The sequence below is a fragment of the Mesocricetus auratus genome, unplaced genomic scaffold (genome assembly GCF_017639785.1).
Source record: "Mesocricetus auratus isolate SY011 unplaced genomic scaffold, BCM_Maur_2.0 Super-Scaffold_100006, whole genome shotgun sequence".
Taxonomy (NCBI): domain Eukaryota; kingdom Metazoa; phylum Chordata; class Mammalia; order Rodentia; family Cricetidae; genus Mesocricetus; species Mesocricetus auratus.
The window spans coordinates 68268679-68287234 of NW_024429190.1; the positions used below are offsets into that span (position 1 = coordinate 68268679).

The 18556-nt window shown below is 39.8% G+C and overlaps 1 protein-coding gene across 1 annotated transcript in view; it reads right to left on the reverse strand.

The window, feature by feature from the left end:
* Positions 1-17776, reverse strand: part of Btc (betacellulin) — a 38553-nt gene extending 20777 nt beyond the window's left edge. Inside the window, exon 1 of the mRNA XM_005068158.4 lies at positions 17365-17776. Within this exon, the coding sequence (XP_005068215.1) occupies positions 17365-17425 (61 nt within the window). The 5' untranslated portion in view covers positions 17426-17776. The remainder of the gene's footprint in view (positions 1-17364) is intronic.
* Positions 17777-18556: the final 780 nt, after the last annotated feature.

Below are 18556 nucleotides of genomic sequence, written 5' to 3' on the forward strand. Positions count from 1 at the left end.
TCTAATAAATTCTTTTGTTGCTGAGAAGCAGTGTCAAGATGGGCATGTTTCTCCTCTGTGTTTTTATTCCACTTTATTTTGCTTTATCTTTTGTATTTCTTCTAAGTAGAGAGCTTTATATACTTACTCCTTTTAAATGTATTGTGTGAAGCTTTTGCTGTCAAAGAATTCACAACTTTTTCTCCTGCTTTTGGATTCTTTTATTGAGCCCATAAAATATTCTACTTCACATGACCTATAGAATTTCTCAGGTGTACAAAAAGAAAACAATAAAAACAAAAGTACAGTGTTAGCTATACTTACTAAGTGACAAGAAATTGAGTTCTTATTTCTGGAGTTACTTTTTAAAATATCAACTTTATTCATAAATTCAAATAAAAGGGGGAAAGAAATCCAGCCCTGCTTCAGTTGAGCTCAAGCCCTACTATGTTAATGCATTTTGAGGTCATCAAATTAAAAATTACAGAATATATTAAGTTATTATCCCCATCAGTCAGCATGGGGAATGAAGTCAGTAGGAACAATACCGGCATTCAAAAGGAGGCAGCCTGACAAGGCCCATGACACAGTCCCAAAATCACTGCTAACGCTGAGGTAAGAAATAAGCCAGCTGGATCAACTATTTAAAAAGATCATATGTGACCATACAGTCATGCACATTGTATTTGCCTCATCTCTGAGCTGAATTTTCCATTTATAAAGCCAAGAGCATTTTATATTTTAGAAACATCATATTATCACAAAATGTTCATTTGTCTCTGTTTTAATGATTAAGGATTCTTAGATGCCTTGCAGACCTCTACTTATCTACTGAATTCAATGTCTTCTATCAGACCAATTTTAAAATTTGAACCATACTCCATGTCCCATTAGAAACTGGAAGACTATTTCATGCTCAGGTCACTGGGACTTCATTTATATTAAAGGGAAACAGAATTAAGCAACAGGAAAACACCGGCTTTGCAATCAGATGAAGCAGGACTTGGGTTCTAGACCTGAATTTTAATTGACTGATTTGTGATTATGATTCTTACTGACCACTGAGCTTCAGAATTTTTTCTGGAAACCTAACTCCCATGTCAATGAGAAAATTCAGCTATGGAGCAAACGAAGAGAGGGGAAAGAAAGTATAAACTTTTAAACATGGTAAATGCTTTCGCATTTATAGAAAGCCATATCCTCACTCCCATGAATAGTAAATGAAAGCTGACAAATTTCTACATTTAGATTGTAGTTTCCCTTGTATATAAAATGTTTGAAATAATAACAACAACAAGATATTAATGAGTGCATACACACACACACACACACACACACACACACACACACATACACACAACATCCCCAAAATGTGTTTTGTAGCTAATGAGACAAAATTGTGTAGGAGTATTTCCATGTGTTGTTTCTTCCTGGTGTTTTTGTTTTGTTTTGTAGTTAATAGATCTTGGCTGATTAATAGCAGTATGGGGTATTTCTCATATGTTGAGCCTTTGCATTCTCAGCATAGTTTTATGAGTCAGCACACCATTTATGTAAGCTGGGATATCTGACTCGATTGGTTGAGTCAATGGAACAAATATAGTTGATAGTGTCAGATATGAGACAGTGCAATTCAGTAACAATTGACTGAATTATAATCATTTCTCTAGAGTTCAAAAAGCGTAGATAATAGAGTTTGTTTACAATTTAAATCAATACAAGGAGCAAATCATAAACATTGGAGAACTTTTCCGGTAGCATCTTTGCTGCCAAGAACAGAAACAGAATCTGGAATGTGTGAACTAAGAGTGGTTCCCACGTCCAGAAAGAAGCCATATCTAACATGAAGCTGGAAACAATGGCAGGATGGAACTTCTGATTAACACTGGGCTTGCACTTGACTAAAACAGAAATTGTGAAGTGGGTGAAATTTAGCATTGCTCTCCAAAAAACAAAAACAAAAACAAAATCTCCTTTTCTACCTTTTCTGTCGCTGTCTTTCACAATGTATTAACTACTGCACATATAAATACTGCCCTGAGTGTAACATCACTTACCTTGTTTTCCAAGCAAACCCCTAAGAAGAGAAATTACTTAGCTCAGAAGAATTTTCCTAGAGCCTAGAATGTCTCAATCAGTGTCCTCTAGGAGCCAAATTCTGAGACATGGTTTAAGAAGTTACAATCCCAAGACCATGAAAATGATGGGAAAGGAAATGAAAGAGAAAAGGTGAGGTAATTAAATTTTTTGTCTTTATTGAATCACACAGGGACATAGAGATTCCCCCGCCCCCAATGGCATGTTTGCCTGCACACAGGCCACATGAACAGTCCAAAGAATAACTGAATCTAATGTATGCTTTCTGAAAATGGAAGGAAGGAGAAATGTATTGACCCAGTCATGCTCATTACCAGTTCCCCACTGACAAAAATCTCTTCTTCTGGTTACTAATTTCCTCAGTTCTGATGAATAAGAGGCCAGGACTTAAGCCATGGGTTATGGCATTTTAATCAAGGTCCAAAGTGGGGCAACCCATGTGGGTGGGGAGCTGACCAAAAAGCAAGGGAAGCAGCAGAAGGGATTGGCCCACTAGTTTCCAGCACAGGAACCTGGGTAGCAGGACACCTCTTAGGAAACAGAGAAACAGTGTGCTGGGATAAAGTGGAGTTTCCAAGTTCTTTTCAATGATTTCATCTGGAGACGTCCTGTTTGATCAAACTAAAAAATGGGCTTCTGGATTCCCAAGGCCTGAGAGAGAAGCATGAAGAAAGAGAAATAATCCACAGGACCTTCACAAATATGTCACATTCATTCCAAATCATGAAAGTAAAATACAACTATTTCTTCCTCTAATATGAAACCCTATTTAAAATGGAAGATACAATATCTTGGTTTCTAATACAAATGAAGAATGACAGATAATAGCATCTTTAACACATGGTATATCAGTCATGCTTCAAGACATAATCCATTCTCAAGAGTCATCAGTCAACACAAATTGGGCTCAATGTTTTTTGTTTTAAAGAGAGAATAACAGGAAGCTGGGTGTTAGGATGGAGGGAGAGGACTTGCGAAGAGTTGGGAGAGCAGAAAAATATGACCAAAATATATTTTAGGTGAAATTACTAGGGAGTAAATAAAAACATTGTTTTAAAAAGAAAAAGTCACCAAAGATTAGCAATAGTAAAGAAAATACAGTGGTATTCAGAGTGGAGACTTATCCAGCCTTCAAAAGTCCCAAAGTTCTGTAGATGTGTTTGAGCAAGCCAATTCCCCTTAGCATTCACTTATTATTATCTTTATCAGCAAAACTGTTCATTAGGACTAAAATATAAAGAAAGAAAAGCACACCATATTAGGATTATCTTTCAAGTGTAAGGAATATAGAAAATAAATTATACTGGGATCCCACAGAGAGACAATGTGGTAATCTGGTGAAATATTAAAGAAAAACCTCATTAAGAAGCAGAAGACTGACATGACTCAGAGGCAATGATGTAGAAATGAGCTCTGTGGGTATCAGAGACCATGGGCAAAGCTGTCTGGCTGGAGGAGAAATGATAAAAAGAAAAAGTCTCATGAATCAAGGGCCCTTCTTGATGTGTGTGCTGTGACTGTGAAATAATTCAATTGATTTTCCCATGTGACTTAGGAAAATAAGGCTCATTAAGAAAGAATCACACCACATATTTCCAGTTGACTCTTTGCAATGCCTGATTACCACATCCTGAAAGACAGATTCACAATTATGAAGCTGATTAGTCTAGAAAACCACTCAATACGTGCATAATAGTGATGACTACTGTTGAGTAGAAATCAATAAGAAAGAACAAGGGGTTGTCATTTAGTAGGCTTTTGTTTAAAAAGTGGGGAGAGAGGCTTATGATTGTATGTGAAAGCTCATCTGACAACACAGAGCCACTTGATTAACACAAAGGCACTCTCTGACTCTCCATTACAAATTGACCATAACTTATCTAAAAACAAGTGCAGGATTATCTCCCAGTTTTCTATCAGAAGGAAAAAGGTGGTGCCTGACGTAGCAGTAGTTGAAATTTTCATCAGTATATTTTAGCAGACACAGCTGTGATTCTCATTTCCTTCACACTATGGTACAGTTGAGTTATTCAACTATCACACCTGCAGAGTCTTCAAGGTAGAAACATCCTCAGATATAACATCGCTGCTATATTCCAAGATGAGGCCCAGGGGAAGAAAGAGTCATGGATCCCAAATTTGGTTTGGAAAAGAATCATATAATTTTCTTTTTTCAGTGTTGGCTTCCAGTCCTGGTGGCTTTGCCTCTTTGGATCATCTCAGGGGAGGCTGGCAGCTTCTTCATTTGAAGATCTCCTAACCTTTAAAGCATTCTTGAGGTGAACTAGCACTATTCAGTATTCATAAGAGTATAATACACCTAGAAGCCACTTGGCCCACCTGACTTCTTGCCTGGAGATAACCTCTGCATACTTCCCATAAGTGCTAAGAACACCCCCAGTATGCCCAGGAGTGGGAAACTCACCACAGTCTAGAACATCCACTTCCATTTTTGTTTTCAAAACTTCATATGGGAAATGAATTTTTCCTGGATGAAGATGAGAGTTGTTTTCCTTAGACTCTGAGCTCATTGATCTAACTTGTACTTTGAACCATACGGAGGGGGCCTTTGTTGAAACTGCTTTTCAAATATGTTAAGTTGTGTACATGGATTTAGAGGGGGTGCAGGGAACCAGCTCACAAAAAAAAACCATGAAGACTTATTATTAATTATTAAAGCATGGTCTTAGCTTAGGCTTGTTCCTAACTAGATCTTATAACTTAAATAAGTCATATCTTTTCATCTACATTATTTTATGTAGCTCAGTTGTCTTTACTCTGTCCAGTTCATCTTGTTTTCTCTCCATCTAGATGATGACTCCACTTTCTTCTTACCAGTGCCCTCTGTCTGCTCAGAAGTCCAACCCATCTCTCCTGCCTAGTTATTGGCCACTCGGCCTATCACCACATCAATCATGGCAATACATCTTAACACAGTGCACAAATATTCTACAACAAAGTTGTTTCTGATAAACTAAGATTTACCCTTCTCAGTCAGCAGCCCATTTTCTCAGTGACTTGTGTTCATGCATGTTTGATTTCTTCGGTTTTCATCAATCTCTGGTTCCTGGGCTTTCAAGAAAGCCAGAGATGAGCCCAAAGCTCATGAGACCAGCAGCTCTGTCCTCTTCATCCCCAGCATTCCACAGTGCTGATCCTCAAACCTTCCAGCAAAATCCTCATGCTCTCTGCTTCCTGACTTGCCCTTTCCCTCATCCACAGCCCCTTTTCTGACTTAGATACCATACTGTGATAAAATAAATATAGTATAGAAGTTAGAATCCTGCCTTTTTAAAGTATAATTCAATGGCATAAAATTCATTCCAATTATTGTGAAAACCTCACCACCACCCATATCTAGAATTATTTTCAGTTTGTGAAATTGAGATTTTTATACTTATCAAACAAAATCCCCTCACCCTCCCTGACTTTACCATTGGGAGCCTCCACTCTCTTTTGTTCTTTATGACTTTTGCCTCCATCTTCTTTTCTGCAGTGTCACATGGTGTCACAAAACACCCATGGACTCAGTTACTATACAGTTAGTTGCAGGACATACTGTGTGCCCAGCATAGTGCTAGAGACATCATAATCAGTGGAACAACTCATTATGTTTCCAGCCCTATTTTCTAAGCAGGTTGTTGTTTAAAAGGGAATCTCTTTTTAAAGAGAATGCTTTGTGTTAGAATTTCATATTTATTTATTTATTTATGTTGATTTTTTGAGACAGGGTTTCTCTGTATTGCTTTGGAGGCTGTCCTGGAAGTTGCTCTGGAGACCAGGGTGGCCTTGAAATCACAGAGATCCGCCTGCCTCTGACTCCTGAGTGCTGGGATTAAAGGCACACGCCACCATCGCCCAGTGAATATCATATTTATTGAAAACTTGCAAGGCATTAAGTATTTTTTTTGGTTTTTCGAGACAGGGTTTCTCTGTATTGTTTTCGAGGTTGTTGTTCCAGCCTGGCCTCGAACTCACAGAGATCTGCCTGCCTCTGCCTCGCGAGTGCTGGGATTAAAGGCATGCGCCACCACTGCCCGGCTGGCATTAAGTATTAATGATATATCCCTTCCTCATTTTTAGCTGCCTCTGATGTTATCTGGTTACATTACTGTGACAGGAGTGTACCAGATCTATTCCAGATGCATTACTGCTACTGTTCACATCTTTCTGTGTCAAGGGTTTTAGTCTCCTCTGCCCTGTAACAGGCCTTTCTTTCACTGGTATTCATGACTGCATTGGCACATTGAGTATCCTGTAGATTGTTCCTCAGTTTTTCATTTGTCTCCTGCTTTTACACAGCTCAGCTGTGGTTATAATTACTGGAGAGAATACTTCATTGTTGACTTATTCTTCAAATTATCATGTATTAGAGAACATGTGGTATCTAAATGACAGTTTGGTTGTATTAACTTGGATTACTTAGTTAAGGTGTTCACACCAGACTTCTGCACTATACAGTCACAATATTCCCCTTTCACACTCTGTTACATGTTAGGAATTCACTCCACATAGGATGTTATAGTATTCTTTGAAAACAAGTCATAAATCAGATCTCACTGAGAAGTGTCAAGGAATTAAGCTCCATCTCTGAAGGGAGGAGTACCTACATATATATATACAATTACTCTATAAAGGAACATTGTTCCTTCCTAGAAAGCCTTTCTAAAATGTAGATTCCTAGAAGCATGTTAAAAACACCATCCTAGAGTCTTCATCCAGTAGATGATGGAAGCAGAAGCAGAGATCCACAGCTAAGCACTGAGTCGAATTCCTGAAATCCAGTTGTCAAAGGGGTCAAGACCGTGCTGGGGAAACAGAAACAGCTGACCTGAGAAAGTGGGAGCTCATGGACCCCAGTCAGACAGCTGGGGAACCAGCATAGGACTGAACCAGGCCTCTTGAATATGGGTGTCAGGCCTGGGCAATCTATGGAGCCTCTGGTGGTGGAACCAGTATTTGTCCCTAGTGCAGGAATGGACTTTGACCTAGGAGTCCATTCCCTATGGAGGGATACTCTCTCAGCCTAGATATATAGGGGGTGGGGGGATCTAGGTTCTGCCCCAAATGATGTGACAGACTTTGATGATCCCTCATAGAAGGTCTCACCCTCCCTGGAGAGTGGATGGGGGATGGGATGGGGGTGGGGGAGAAGGGGAGGATGGGAGGGAGAGGGATTAATATGTAAAATAGGATTGTTTCTAATTTAATTAAAAAAGACTTCAGTAGGTCTGGGATGAGGCATGATGATGCACCTGGGAAAACAGCCCCGCTTGGGTCCCACTGCTCTACTTCCCATTGGCCTCCATAGTTTCAGATCTTGATCAAGCATCAAGTGCCTCCAAAGCAGATCAAGACTCTACAGCAAAAACATCCTCTCCCAAATATGGTACCATGCACTTTCTCTGTCTCAGACTGCCAGCTTTTGAGTGAGCTGTGATCCTTGTTTCTCTTTCCTCACATATCTGTGATATGTCAGTATAGCTGATGAATTCCTATGCTGAAATATTTGCAAATTTTCCTCTCTTCTCCCAACAAGCTTTCTCTCAGTAGAGTTTTCCCTTGCCTTTGACTAGTTTCTCATATGTTCTTCTGCATACTATGGTCACATGTAAAGCACTCTGTTCACCATGTTACTACCCCACTGAGAACACCAAGGTAATAATGCCTTTATCCATTATCATTACATTCCAGTGAAGGCCCTCTTACATGAGTTAGATGGAAGAAAATGGTGTCCTTTGGATGTTACAGAGATTCCATACAATAAGAAGAATTTTGAAGAAAAAAAAATAAAGCATACTCCATTTTGGTTTCCACTCTCTCTGGGTCTTGAATCAATTCTCTTAAACATGTCACAACATCATGATTGTTAATATTTTTAATCCAATTAATTATTAAAACATTAGTCTCTCTTAAGAGATGCTATTGTTACTGCAAGATGAACCAGATGCTACCTCTAAATTGTGAACTGTCTCCAAGCTTATAAAGCCTAGCAGTGAGTGATCAGGAACCAGGGAAGTTGGGCATGGTGATGTACACTTGTGATCACAGGATTCGGGAGTCTGAGGTAGGAAGATTAGGAGTTCAAAGCCAGATTGAGTTCTATAATGAGACCTTGTCTAAGAAATACAAGACAAGGGAAAACACCATGGGACAGACCACTGGTCCAGATCTTTGATTAAGGTGAGGCAGCCCATCACTGAACAGCAGGGAATAAGGCAAAAAGCAGAGTGAATTTTTCCTCAGCATTTAAACTCCCAAGTAAGAAACTACAAAATATTTTAAAGTTTTACCTGTCATTAAAAACATGACTTTATCTGAATTACAAAATCACTTGGCTCCAGCCCCTAAGAAGCCCATGGAGAGAGCACTGCATCATGAATTGCATGTTCTGATTAAAGGCTTCATTTTAGAAAGCCCCTCCTTCTGTAGTCAGTCTTTCCCTGGAGACACCACAAAATTAACTTTCCATTCTGGCATTTGAGCATTCTCATTCTTCTGCTGCACATATAAAAGCTAGCAGCTATGCATCTACCAACCTTGAATCTCTCCTATATACTCCTCTATCACTGTCATGGAAGAGTTGCCTCCAGTCTCTACTCCATCAGTGGATTCTCCCAATCATTTAGTCCTTAAATGCTCAGTCTATGAGGATCATATTTAACCTGTATTGTAGAATTAAATCAGTCTATACTCTTTCATTTGTGATGAGCATTTTAACACAACATATTATAAACTCCTTTCAGAAGATAATTGTTTATTATTCTTGTTAATTCATTGAGCCTAATAGTCTTAGGCATTCTTTAGACTAATAGTAGGTATAGTTTATAAACTATAAATATATTACTATATATTATACATATATAATTTAGTATTATGAATGACTACTTAAAGAATCTGAAATTTTTTCTCCTAAAATTTATGAAACATCTTTTCCATTTTTCAGATATTTACTTTTTTTTACTTTGAAAGTTGTAGAATTATAATAAACTTAGATCTTTATCATTATAATATGCTTTATAAATAACAGTAGTGCCATGTAAAGAAGAGCCCTACTTTGGGGTAAGTTGATAAGTTGCTAATGCTGGTCATCAACACTAAAGTCCATGGATCATTCAAATTCTGCCAGGTCATCTCACTCATAGACCAGGATCAGATGACCTCTTGGTAAGGAACTATAGTGAAAATAAGTCATGTTTAGCAAATCTAAAGACAAAGAGTATGGAGAAAATAAAGCATTCCTAAGTTTTATCTCTGTGTGTGTGTGTGTGTGTGTGCTTATGCATGCATGTGTGCACGTGTGTGTGTTACAATGTAAAGTTTACACCAAATACTTAAATACTTTGCAGTATACTATGAGCAGATACTGGTCTAGGAATACTTCCTGTACTAACTCACATTCATTTGCTCAGAAAGTATTTACTGAATACTTACTATATAAAAACATTATTCTAGGCACTCAGATATAAGTGTGAGGCAATCTGAAAAGATCTCTGGTATGGCTATAGACAAAAAAAAAACCTGCTTTCTTTTCCTCCAGAAATGAAAAGTATGGCAATTTTCAAGTACAAAATCTATCACTTCACTTGGCTTAATGGATGAAGTGATTCTATTACTAGTTTTTAAATCATATCTATGAAATAGTTTGAAAGCTATTGACAAAGTTATTCACAGAGTTGAGAATAGTAGTACCGTCCTGGACATTTGTTTCCCAATTATTCTGGTAAAATCATTTTCTTCACTATTCTACATTGTCCTCAAAATGATCCTGTTTCCTACATGATGATGATAATTATTTTTTGAGTAGGTCATACAATTAAATGTGGAAAAGTTAAATAATTATCTCACTGTTATAAGACAGTGATAGAACAATTGCTATCTAAGGAATCTGAATTTTTTACCTAAAATTTATGAAACGGTATCTTTTCCATTTTTCGGATATTTAGAAATGAATTTTGACATTGCATTGCCACCCATTCTTGCAAAATGACATATCTATTCCTTTTTAATAGAGGCAATTATTTCTGTAATTCACAAAAATGAGACAATTCCACTTTGATGAGATGACTTTAAATATCAGAATCACCTTTTAAATACATTCATTCACTACAGAATGACTTTGCATCTATATCAATGTCACACTATGCTGTGACACTCTTTACATAAAATTTTGACCAGAATTGGCAGGTGAAAAGGAAACTGCCGAGGTGTTTCTTATTCATAGGACAGATATGCAATTCACTTTTGCAAATTTATATTGCACATTTTCCTTACAAAATCAGTCAAAGTAAAGTTCCTTATCTGTTAACTATTCTACAACTTACAGATTGGAAACTTGACAAACTAAGGCAAAAAAAGGATTTATTCCCATTAATACATTCTGATTATAATCAGGAATCCAGACTCAAAATTGCAAAAAAAAAATATTAAGAAGGCACGGGCCAAAATGACTTCTCTTGTAATTTCATATAATAGACTATACATATTTAAAATTTACTCTTTGGATACACAATGATGGATCATCACAGTTTTACACTTGATGAGGTCATCTGTGCAATAGCCTTGGTACCATTCCTATCAGCTTTTGTAAATGAGGGTACTAAGACTGAGAGGGTTTAATGGACTAAAGTCTCAGAGTCAAACTTCATATCACCAGGGATTACAGCCAATGATCTGGCTGAGTCTGCCTCCTAACTCCTGTGTTAGTCTAGATCAGAGTGGACCCTTTCACTATTCTCAGTAATAGGCAAGTGGATCTAATTTAGAATAAAATGAAACAATGTCATTCCCCAATTTCCCACAAGAGCATGTGGGTGTCACACAGCTAAGAACAGACTTGGGAAGGTGTAGAATCATCCCACATGTTTAGGTTTATTTAAGTGTAAGATCAGACCAGAACATCCAGAGCGATGTTAGTTACAGACCAAAGCAAACACCTGTTCCAAAGACCTCTATCAAATTAACTCCACCAGCTAGGAAAGTCCAGCCAGGATCATGGGCAGGTGAGTGACCTAGGAGGATTGAAGAGCCAGAATCCTCCAAATACCTGAGATATCCAAAGATGACAGAGATGAAGAGGGAGACAATGTAATTGAAGGTGAGGGGACAGCTATGATGAATTCCAGTGTTTCAAAAAGTAATAATAATAAGCCAAGAATATGTGAACTCAGTGTCAGTTTTCCTACTTCAATGCAGCATGACCTCTCTGGCTTTTAGCATCCTCTCTGTCCCGATCCATCAAGGTCAGCAATGGAGGCTTGTCTACCAGCACTCAGGTACCCCACAATTTAAAATTAATGTTCAGTAAAGTCAGAAACCTGAGCTCATTACATGGCCCCTGTCTCTATACTCATCCTATACCATGGAAATAATACCAGGTGATGTGTTTTATAGATTAAATAAGTCATCAGTCTTCTAGACCAATGCCTGCTCTGTTCTATATTACTGGTTGGCTATCACTTTTTGCTAAAGATCAAATGGGATAATAGGCACAGAGATAATCTTGTAAAGATTCCCCCAAAGTCTAAAGAGTAGTTATGCTGGGATTCCATACTAAAGATCAAGCAGAGATCTAAGTACACAGCAGCATCCTGTGTTAATCAGAAGCCCAGAGGGCAGACCACTAAGAAGATACTCAGGAGGAAGCCAAGTCCACGTCCACCAAACGTTTTCATCCAGCTCTGCTTCTGGCCTTGCTCCTGGCTCTTCTGTCCTGGATCCCTTCCTGCACTGGATAAGCTTGGACCATGCAGCTCACTCCAAAGAAGAGAAGATAAAGGCTTGTGTGCCATGTATTTCAAACTAGGAAATTGGTGTCTCCACCATCTTCATGTGTGACGTAGAATAAGTGGTGAATTCTCCAGCACTAACAAATCCAAGAACAGTAGCCTCTGAGGCAAATCTATTCCAGTGTCCACAGAGGCTACCAAACATGTATTTTGTTGGTTTCTTTCCTACTCAGTATCACCCAGAAATCCATGAATATAACAATTTTATTACTCACTATTGTTGAAAAGCATTGTTCTAATCAAACAAGAGATAAATTACCTGACATTCAAAGAACATAGTTGATGAACCACGAGACTACCTCAAGGTCATTGTCTTTCCCTACCCCACATAATCACTTCTTTTTCTATGATTTTATATATTAAACCCAGGGTCTCAAACATGATAAACACTGAGGTATATCCCAAGTCTCCAAGCAAATTGACCCTAGAACTCAACCTGCAAGACAAGCATAGTAAGTTTGAATCTTCAACACAGAACAGAAGAAATGATCTTATTTCTTGCAAAACAAGAACATATTTGTGGAATGCTCTTTCACCCCTCCAGCACAGGCCCAAATAGTAAGAGATGAAGAAACGCGTCCTTCAGCATCTCTGAGCTACTGGCCTCTGTTTTGTGACATAAAATGAAAAGATTTACTCGACTTTGCTGAATTTTTAATAAACTTACTGTTTGTCTTACATCCTTGCCAAAGTCTCACCTCCTTCTTCTCCTCCCAGTCCCTCTCCCCCATCCTCCCTCCGTCCCTACCCCCTAGTCCTCCCCCTTGTCCCCCTCAATTTCTGTTTAGGAAAGGGCAGATCTCCCACTAGTATCAACAAAGCATGGCATATCAAGTTGCAGTATGACTAAGCACCTTCCCATGTATTAAGTCTGGGCAAGGGAACCCAGTATGAGGAACAGGGTCCCAAAAACCTATAAAAGAGTTGGAGACAGGCACTGTTCCTACGGTCAGGAGTCCCACAAGAGGACTAAGCTACACAATTGTAACATAAATGGACAGAGTCTAGGGACTTGCTGCATTTTTAATGGGGACATGCTCACCATCAGCCATGCCCATTTATCACTCATATAACTAATTATTTTGAATTTATATTTTGTGTCAGGCATTCTTTATGCACCCCTTCATGAGCAAATAAGGTCAAATAATAAACTCATAATTTTGAAAATATGAAAATGTTCTATTAGAAACCGATTCCTTTATACAATCCTTGCCACAATTTCAAACAAGAAAATTGAATGTGAACACTGTTGTGCTTTCCAAGCTGATTCAGTAACTCATGTCCCTAACCCACAAGTCAGTAAATAACAATCTCCATATCATTCAAACATGTAAAGAATGAATGGAAACATTTCATGGTTGGTTGACTTAAACAGCTGATAAAATAGGCAATTACTTAATTGATATGAATTCAGATTAAATACCCCATCTCTCTCCAACCATCTAAAAATTTCTTTAAATTCTCACCACTAAAGACTCACCTAAGCTACTGAAAGATTTTTTTAAGATACAATCATTAGCTTTAGAAAGCATACTTGTTTCAATTGGGTTGAAACTCTGAAAGTTACTTGTATATCAAGTTCTCCATATAAATAATGAACATAGATCATCTTAACTGGGAACTACTTCATGTGAAGAATTTTGTGCTTGTTACATTAGGTGACTTAAGGATGGTTTTAGCTTCATAACTGAATGATGATATTAAGTACTTGGCAGATCAGACAGCATTTGGTGTGCAAACCTTAGAGGCTTAAGTCAAAACTTATTCTCTTCCTTAAAGTATTTTATCTCCTATCTGAGGAACAAGCACTCCAGTTTGGAGAGTGTCTTCTGTTATGCAAATATATTCAATCATGGTCATCAATTACATAGGCCTTTTTCATAAAAGGTCATCAATCTATACTCTTGAATGTATGACAGATACAGTATACACTAGAGATTTTTCCTCATTCCCATCCTCCAAAGTTTTCACTTATGAGAAGCAACACATTGTTATTAAGGTGTAATAGTGAAAGCAAACATGTTATCTGTTACCTGACATTTGCTTAGAGACTTGGATGTAATATTATTATTATTTGTTCTGTCCTTTCATTAGTATATTGTAAATTTATAAGGTTTTTTACTACTTGAGAGGGAATGTCTGCTGCAGCTGTTGTTGATATAGAATTTTTGTGTGTGATGTATATTCAAAGTATCTGTCATGAATGCTAGCTTTTGAAATGCAAGCCCTTGGGAAGTCAAAAGTAGCTCTCACTAAAGTTAAGAAGACCCAGGGTCAACAGAGGCAGGCTTAGGTTCGCATGGCCTGCCTTTACACAGTGAGCAAATGCAAAGGAGGCCTGGAGTGACATCACGACAAGCTGTTCCCTTCTTTTGGCAAGCAAGAGCTCAGGGATTGGCTTCTTTGTCATTTAAAGAATCATACGGGACACAGATTTGACTACAACCTATCACCTATAATTCTGAGGCATAGGACGAATTCCACTGAGCTCATTTCTCAAACACAGTGACAAGGCTAAAAAGGCAGTATTCAATATCTCTACTTGAATGGTGCCCTCTCAACCACTGGAATTAGGTTTCTATCAATAGCTGAATTTGATTAACAATTAAGAGAATGCAAATGAGAGATCAAAGTCAATATTTCCATTGATGCTATACAAATTACTTTAGGTAGTTTTAGTAAAATAAAACCAACTCCATGTGTATAAAAGCTATTAAGTACATATATAAATACATATTTACACACATAGATTTCTAACATTATGTTAAATTTATTTGTATCATATAAAACTTCCTTTTCTATCTCCAACTCACTTTTTCCTTCATAAAATGCATAAAGGGAGCATCACCTGATTTTCATACATATTGGAATGATGATTTCTCTGTATATAGTAATCTACCAACGCCCAGTACCTTTAGATGCATCTATACTTAAACACATAAGCTATTCCTAACTAAGCATATAGTACTTTATGCATTTTTGTGAAGAATGTGATGATGGAAACATAACACCTCATCATTTTACGAATGAATAAAATGATGTCAAGAAACGTATAACTTACAGGTACCCTAGAGTCACAGAAGAGCAGAGGTAGAACCAGGTCCCCATCTGCTCAGCCACAGTATGAAGAGCTCTTTCCACTGTTACACGGGTCATGTCACGTCACATCACATTGCTCACAGCCTTGCAAAAGCAAAATAACATATGGTTTAAATTAGGAATGGGACCTAAAGTGTATGTGTGATAGACACAGGAATGCTTAATGGAAACAGTGATGCCAACAAATTACATCCCTTGGCACTTTGCAAGCATGTAGGGGATCTAGAGACACAATCCAACCTCCTAAGCCATCAGTCATCAAGGAGATCACCCATGGAGGTTTCCCTGGGTGTACTGAAACACTGGGCTAGAGGATTTCTTTTTTCACTTTTGTCTTTTGAATTTGGGGGGTATAAAGTGGACTATGTGACAGTAAAGGGGGAATCCATCTGCCCTTAAAGACCATTTCTTTCCTGACTCTCCTGGCCCAGCACATAGCTCACGATTAACTCATACCCTCAAGACAATCAAGCTATTTAGCCCATCGTCCCTTCTCCTCCCACGCTGCACCCTAATGCCAGTTTTATCTCCTCTGATTCATTGTTTACATCCTCCATTCATGAGCTGTAAATGAGTCTATTTAACTACCTATTGATTTCTGATCAAATATTTTACTTACATTTGTCGTTTTGACTCTTCATAATCTGTTTACATTTTCTCTCAATGCAATTGCTTTTTCTTCCAGTAAAGAATTGTCATCAAATCAACATCCCTTTCCTAAATGGTTTTGCCTTGCCCACTCCTATGGCCTCCTCTCTTTTTTCAGATTCCCCCAGTACCCACACACACCTTCCATGCAAGTTCTTGTCACCATTCCATGCTCACTGTGGAGCTCTCCCTTCTCTGCTTATCTGAACTTTTTCCTAATTGTGTTGTGTTGTCAGTCTGGTATTCCCAACTCAACACAAGCACTTTAAGTGCAAGAGCCACATCTAAGAACCTCTTGAACATTCTTCCACCCACTTCTTATAAATGTTAGCATTTTGTTTATGCTAGCAAAACTTGAAGACCTTCGCTAAGGGACAGTCCAGACAAGAGAAAGGATGAGAGAACCAGCTGCATCCAAGTGATGCTGAGAAGAGAATCAGTGCTTCTTCTCAAATACATCACTCTTCTTGTTCCATGTCACTCTACACTGGGTTGATATCAACCGTTTCCACTGCAGGCTAAGCCAATCCTTCTTTTCTAACCTGGATCTACATCCAGTCCACCTGTCACCAGGTTGGCAACCATTTTATCCTCATTTCCCCCTCTGGAGACACAGCCAAATGAAGTTTCACCTATAATCCATTCAGTTTTTCCACCTTGAGAGACAGCCTCATTCTTTGTCACAGATGGAGGTCCTTTTTACTCTTGAAAGGAGATTTAGTAACACGGTGAGTCTCAGGAGCTCTCCCCAATAATGTCTCAGTCTTCCTTGGACTCCACCGAAGGCTAGAAAATGTCACTGGTGCCCCTTCCCTTCCAGCATCCTCAGGGACTTCAAAGCAGAGGCTTTGAGATGGCTGGGCTTTTCCACCCACTGTGTTCTTGCCCTCTACACAGAGAGCAGGGGAGGGCAGGGTGCCACCTAAAGCTCCAAGGGACCTGCCTCTCCTCGCTTCCCCTCCCCCATCAGAAATCACAGCCAGGGGTTCTCAGCCAACTGGCCTTTACTTTCCAAATGAAGAGAAATATTTTCTCCTGTGCCTTAAAATAAGAAACAACAGGTCCCAAGTGAGGCAGTTTGGTTTTTTATTATTATTATTTATCTTTGCTTACTTGTCATGAATGGAAGAGTCACAGGAACTTCTCAGAAGAGACCACCTCTCCCTCCCTGTTTCAGCTACTCCCTAAGGGAACAACAAAGAAAAGGGGGAAAGAGGAAAAGGTGTGTGTGTGTGTGTGTGTGTGTGTGTGTGTGTGTGTGTGTGTGGTTGATGATGATGATGATGATGATGATGATGATGATGATTCTGCCTAGGCCACTGCTAGTCTCAACACCGGTCCTGCTTCTCACACATTCCTGGAAACACACACGCAAATGCACACGCACAGAGGCATGTTGCTCTCTGGCCCTTGATCGAAAGAAGATCCCTCCTCTACCTTCTGCTGGTAACCACAGTGCAGACTCCCTTGCTCCTGCCTCACCCGCCTGCTACACACCTCCCGGGTCCCTGCCAAGAACTGCCCAGGCTCTGCTTCTGGCACACCTCACCAGGAGTGCCACCTGAACGCAGCCCAACAGCGGGCCCGCAGGGTCCCTTCTGACCTGGGCCTTGTGCACAGTCGGGAAGCCTCCAGCAGGTGCAAGCCAGAGGCTGGATCTTAACTTAGCTGTCTCCGTCTTCAGATCAAGGTTCGCAGGACTCCAGCACACTGTCTTTTCCCCTGATCTGCAGCTCCCAGAATGGACACTTACCCAGGACAAGAACCAGGAACAGCGGCAGGGAGCTGACGCTGCTGCCGGGGGCTGGGTCCATCAACTGTGCTGTGTTGGGCAGAGCAGCCCCTGGAAGAGCCTCCCTGATCCTTCTTCGCGCCCTTCCCAGGCCCTGGCCCCGGCACCGATAGGGTGCTTGGAAACTAATCCCTGAGCCAGGAGGAAGCGAAACTACGCAGCAGGCAGCCTGGCTACAGGGCAGGGAAACACCCGGGGCGGGCAGCCAGCGGGCTCCAGTGTCGCCCAGCACTGGGAGCCTCCTATTTATCCTGGAGCCTTCTGCACACACCCCCGAGAGGCGCACCACTTGGTGCTGGTAGCCTGCACGCTGCTCCAACCCAGCTGCCCCACACCCAAGGCCATATTCAGAAGGCCATGGGGCCAGCTCACCCACTCCCCCTACTGGGTCTCACCTGGGTGCCCCCGCCCCCCGCGAGAAGTAAGCAAGGCAAAATGGACCCAAAAGAGTGGCCAAAGATGACCTGGCTGCCAGCTTGTGGCCTCGACTCACTCAAGGAGCCCTCTGAGGGAAAATCAGAGCCAAACACTTCTGGCTATGGCTGGAATTAAAGAGACCTGAGCCAAGTTAACAGCAAAAACTCAGGCGTTTGACAGTTGACACAAGCCCGCAATTTCTCAAGACTCATAGCAGTCTGTAAACTTCTTAAAGGTGACAACTCAGTTTTCAGTGTCTTCTATTAGTTTATTAGCTTCTATTAATTTATTAGTGAACTCTTTGGTAAGATTTTAGCTTACCAAAATCTCCTTTAGAAATTTCATGTATCAATGGGTTGTGGGGGTGCACACCCTTAATTCCAGCACTTGGGGGGAAGAGGCAGGAGGATCTGTGCGTTCCAGGCCAACACACAGGCTCCAAAAACTACACAGAGAAACACTATCTTGAAAAACAAAACAAAAAAAAAGGAAAGAAAGGAGGAAGGAAAGAAGGAAGGAAGGAAGGAATTTCATGTATCAATGGGTTGTGGGGGTGCATACCTGTAATCCCAGCACCTAGGACTGAGCAGAAGGAGAGCAAGTTCTCAGGGTCAGCCTGGCTCACACAGCACAATTTTAACTCAGAAGCTAACTTGCTAACTAATCAACCAAGCACACAGATAAATGAAAGAACCTCGATTATGTTTCATTTATCCATTATATTTCATTTATTTAC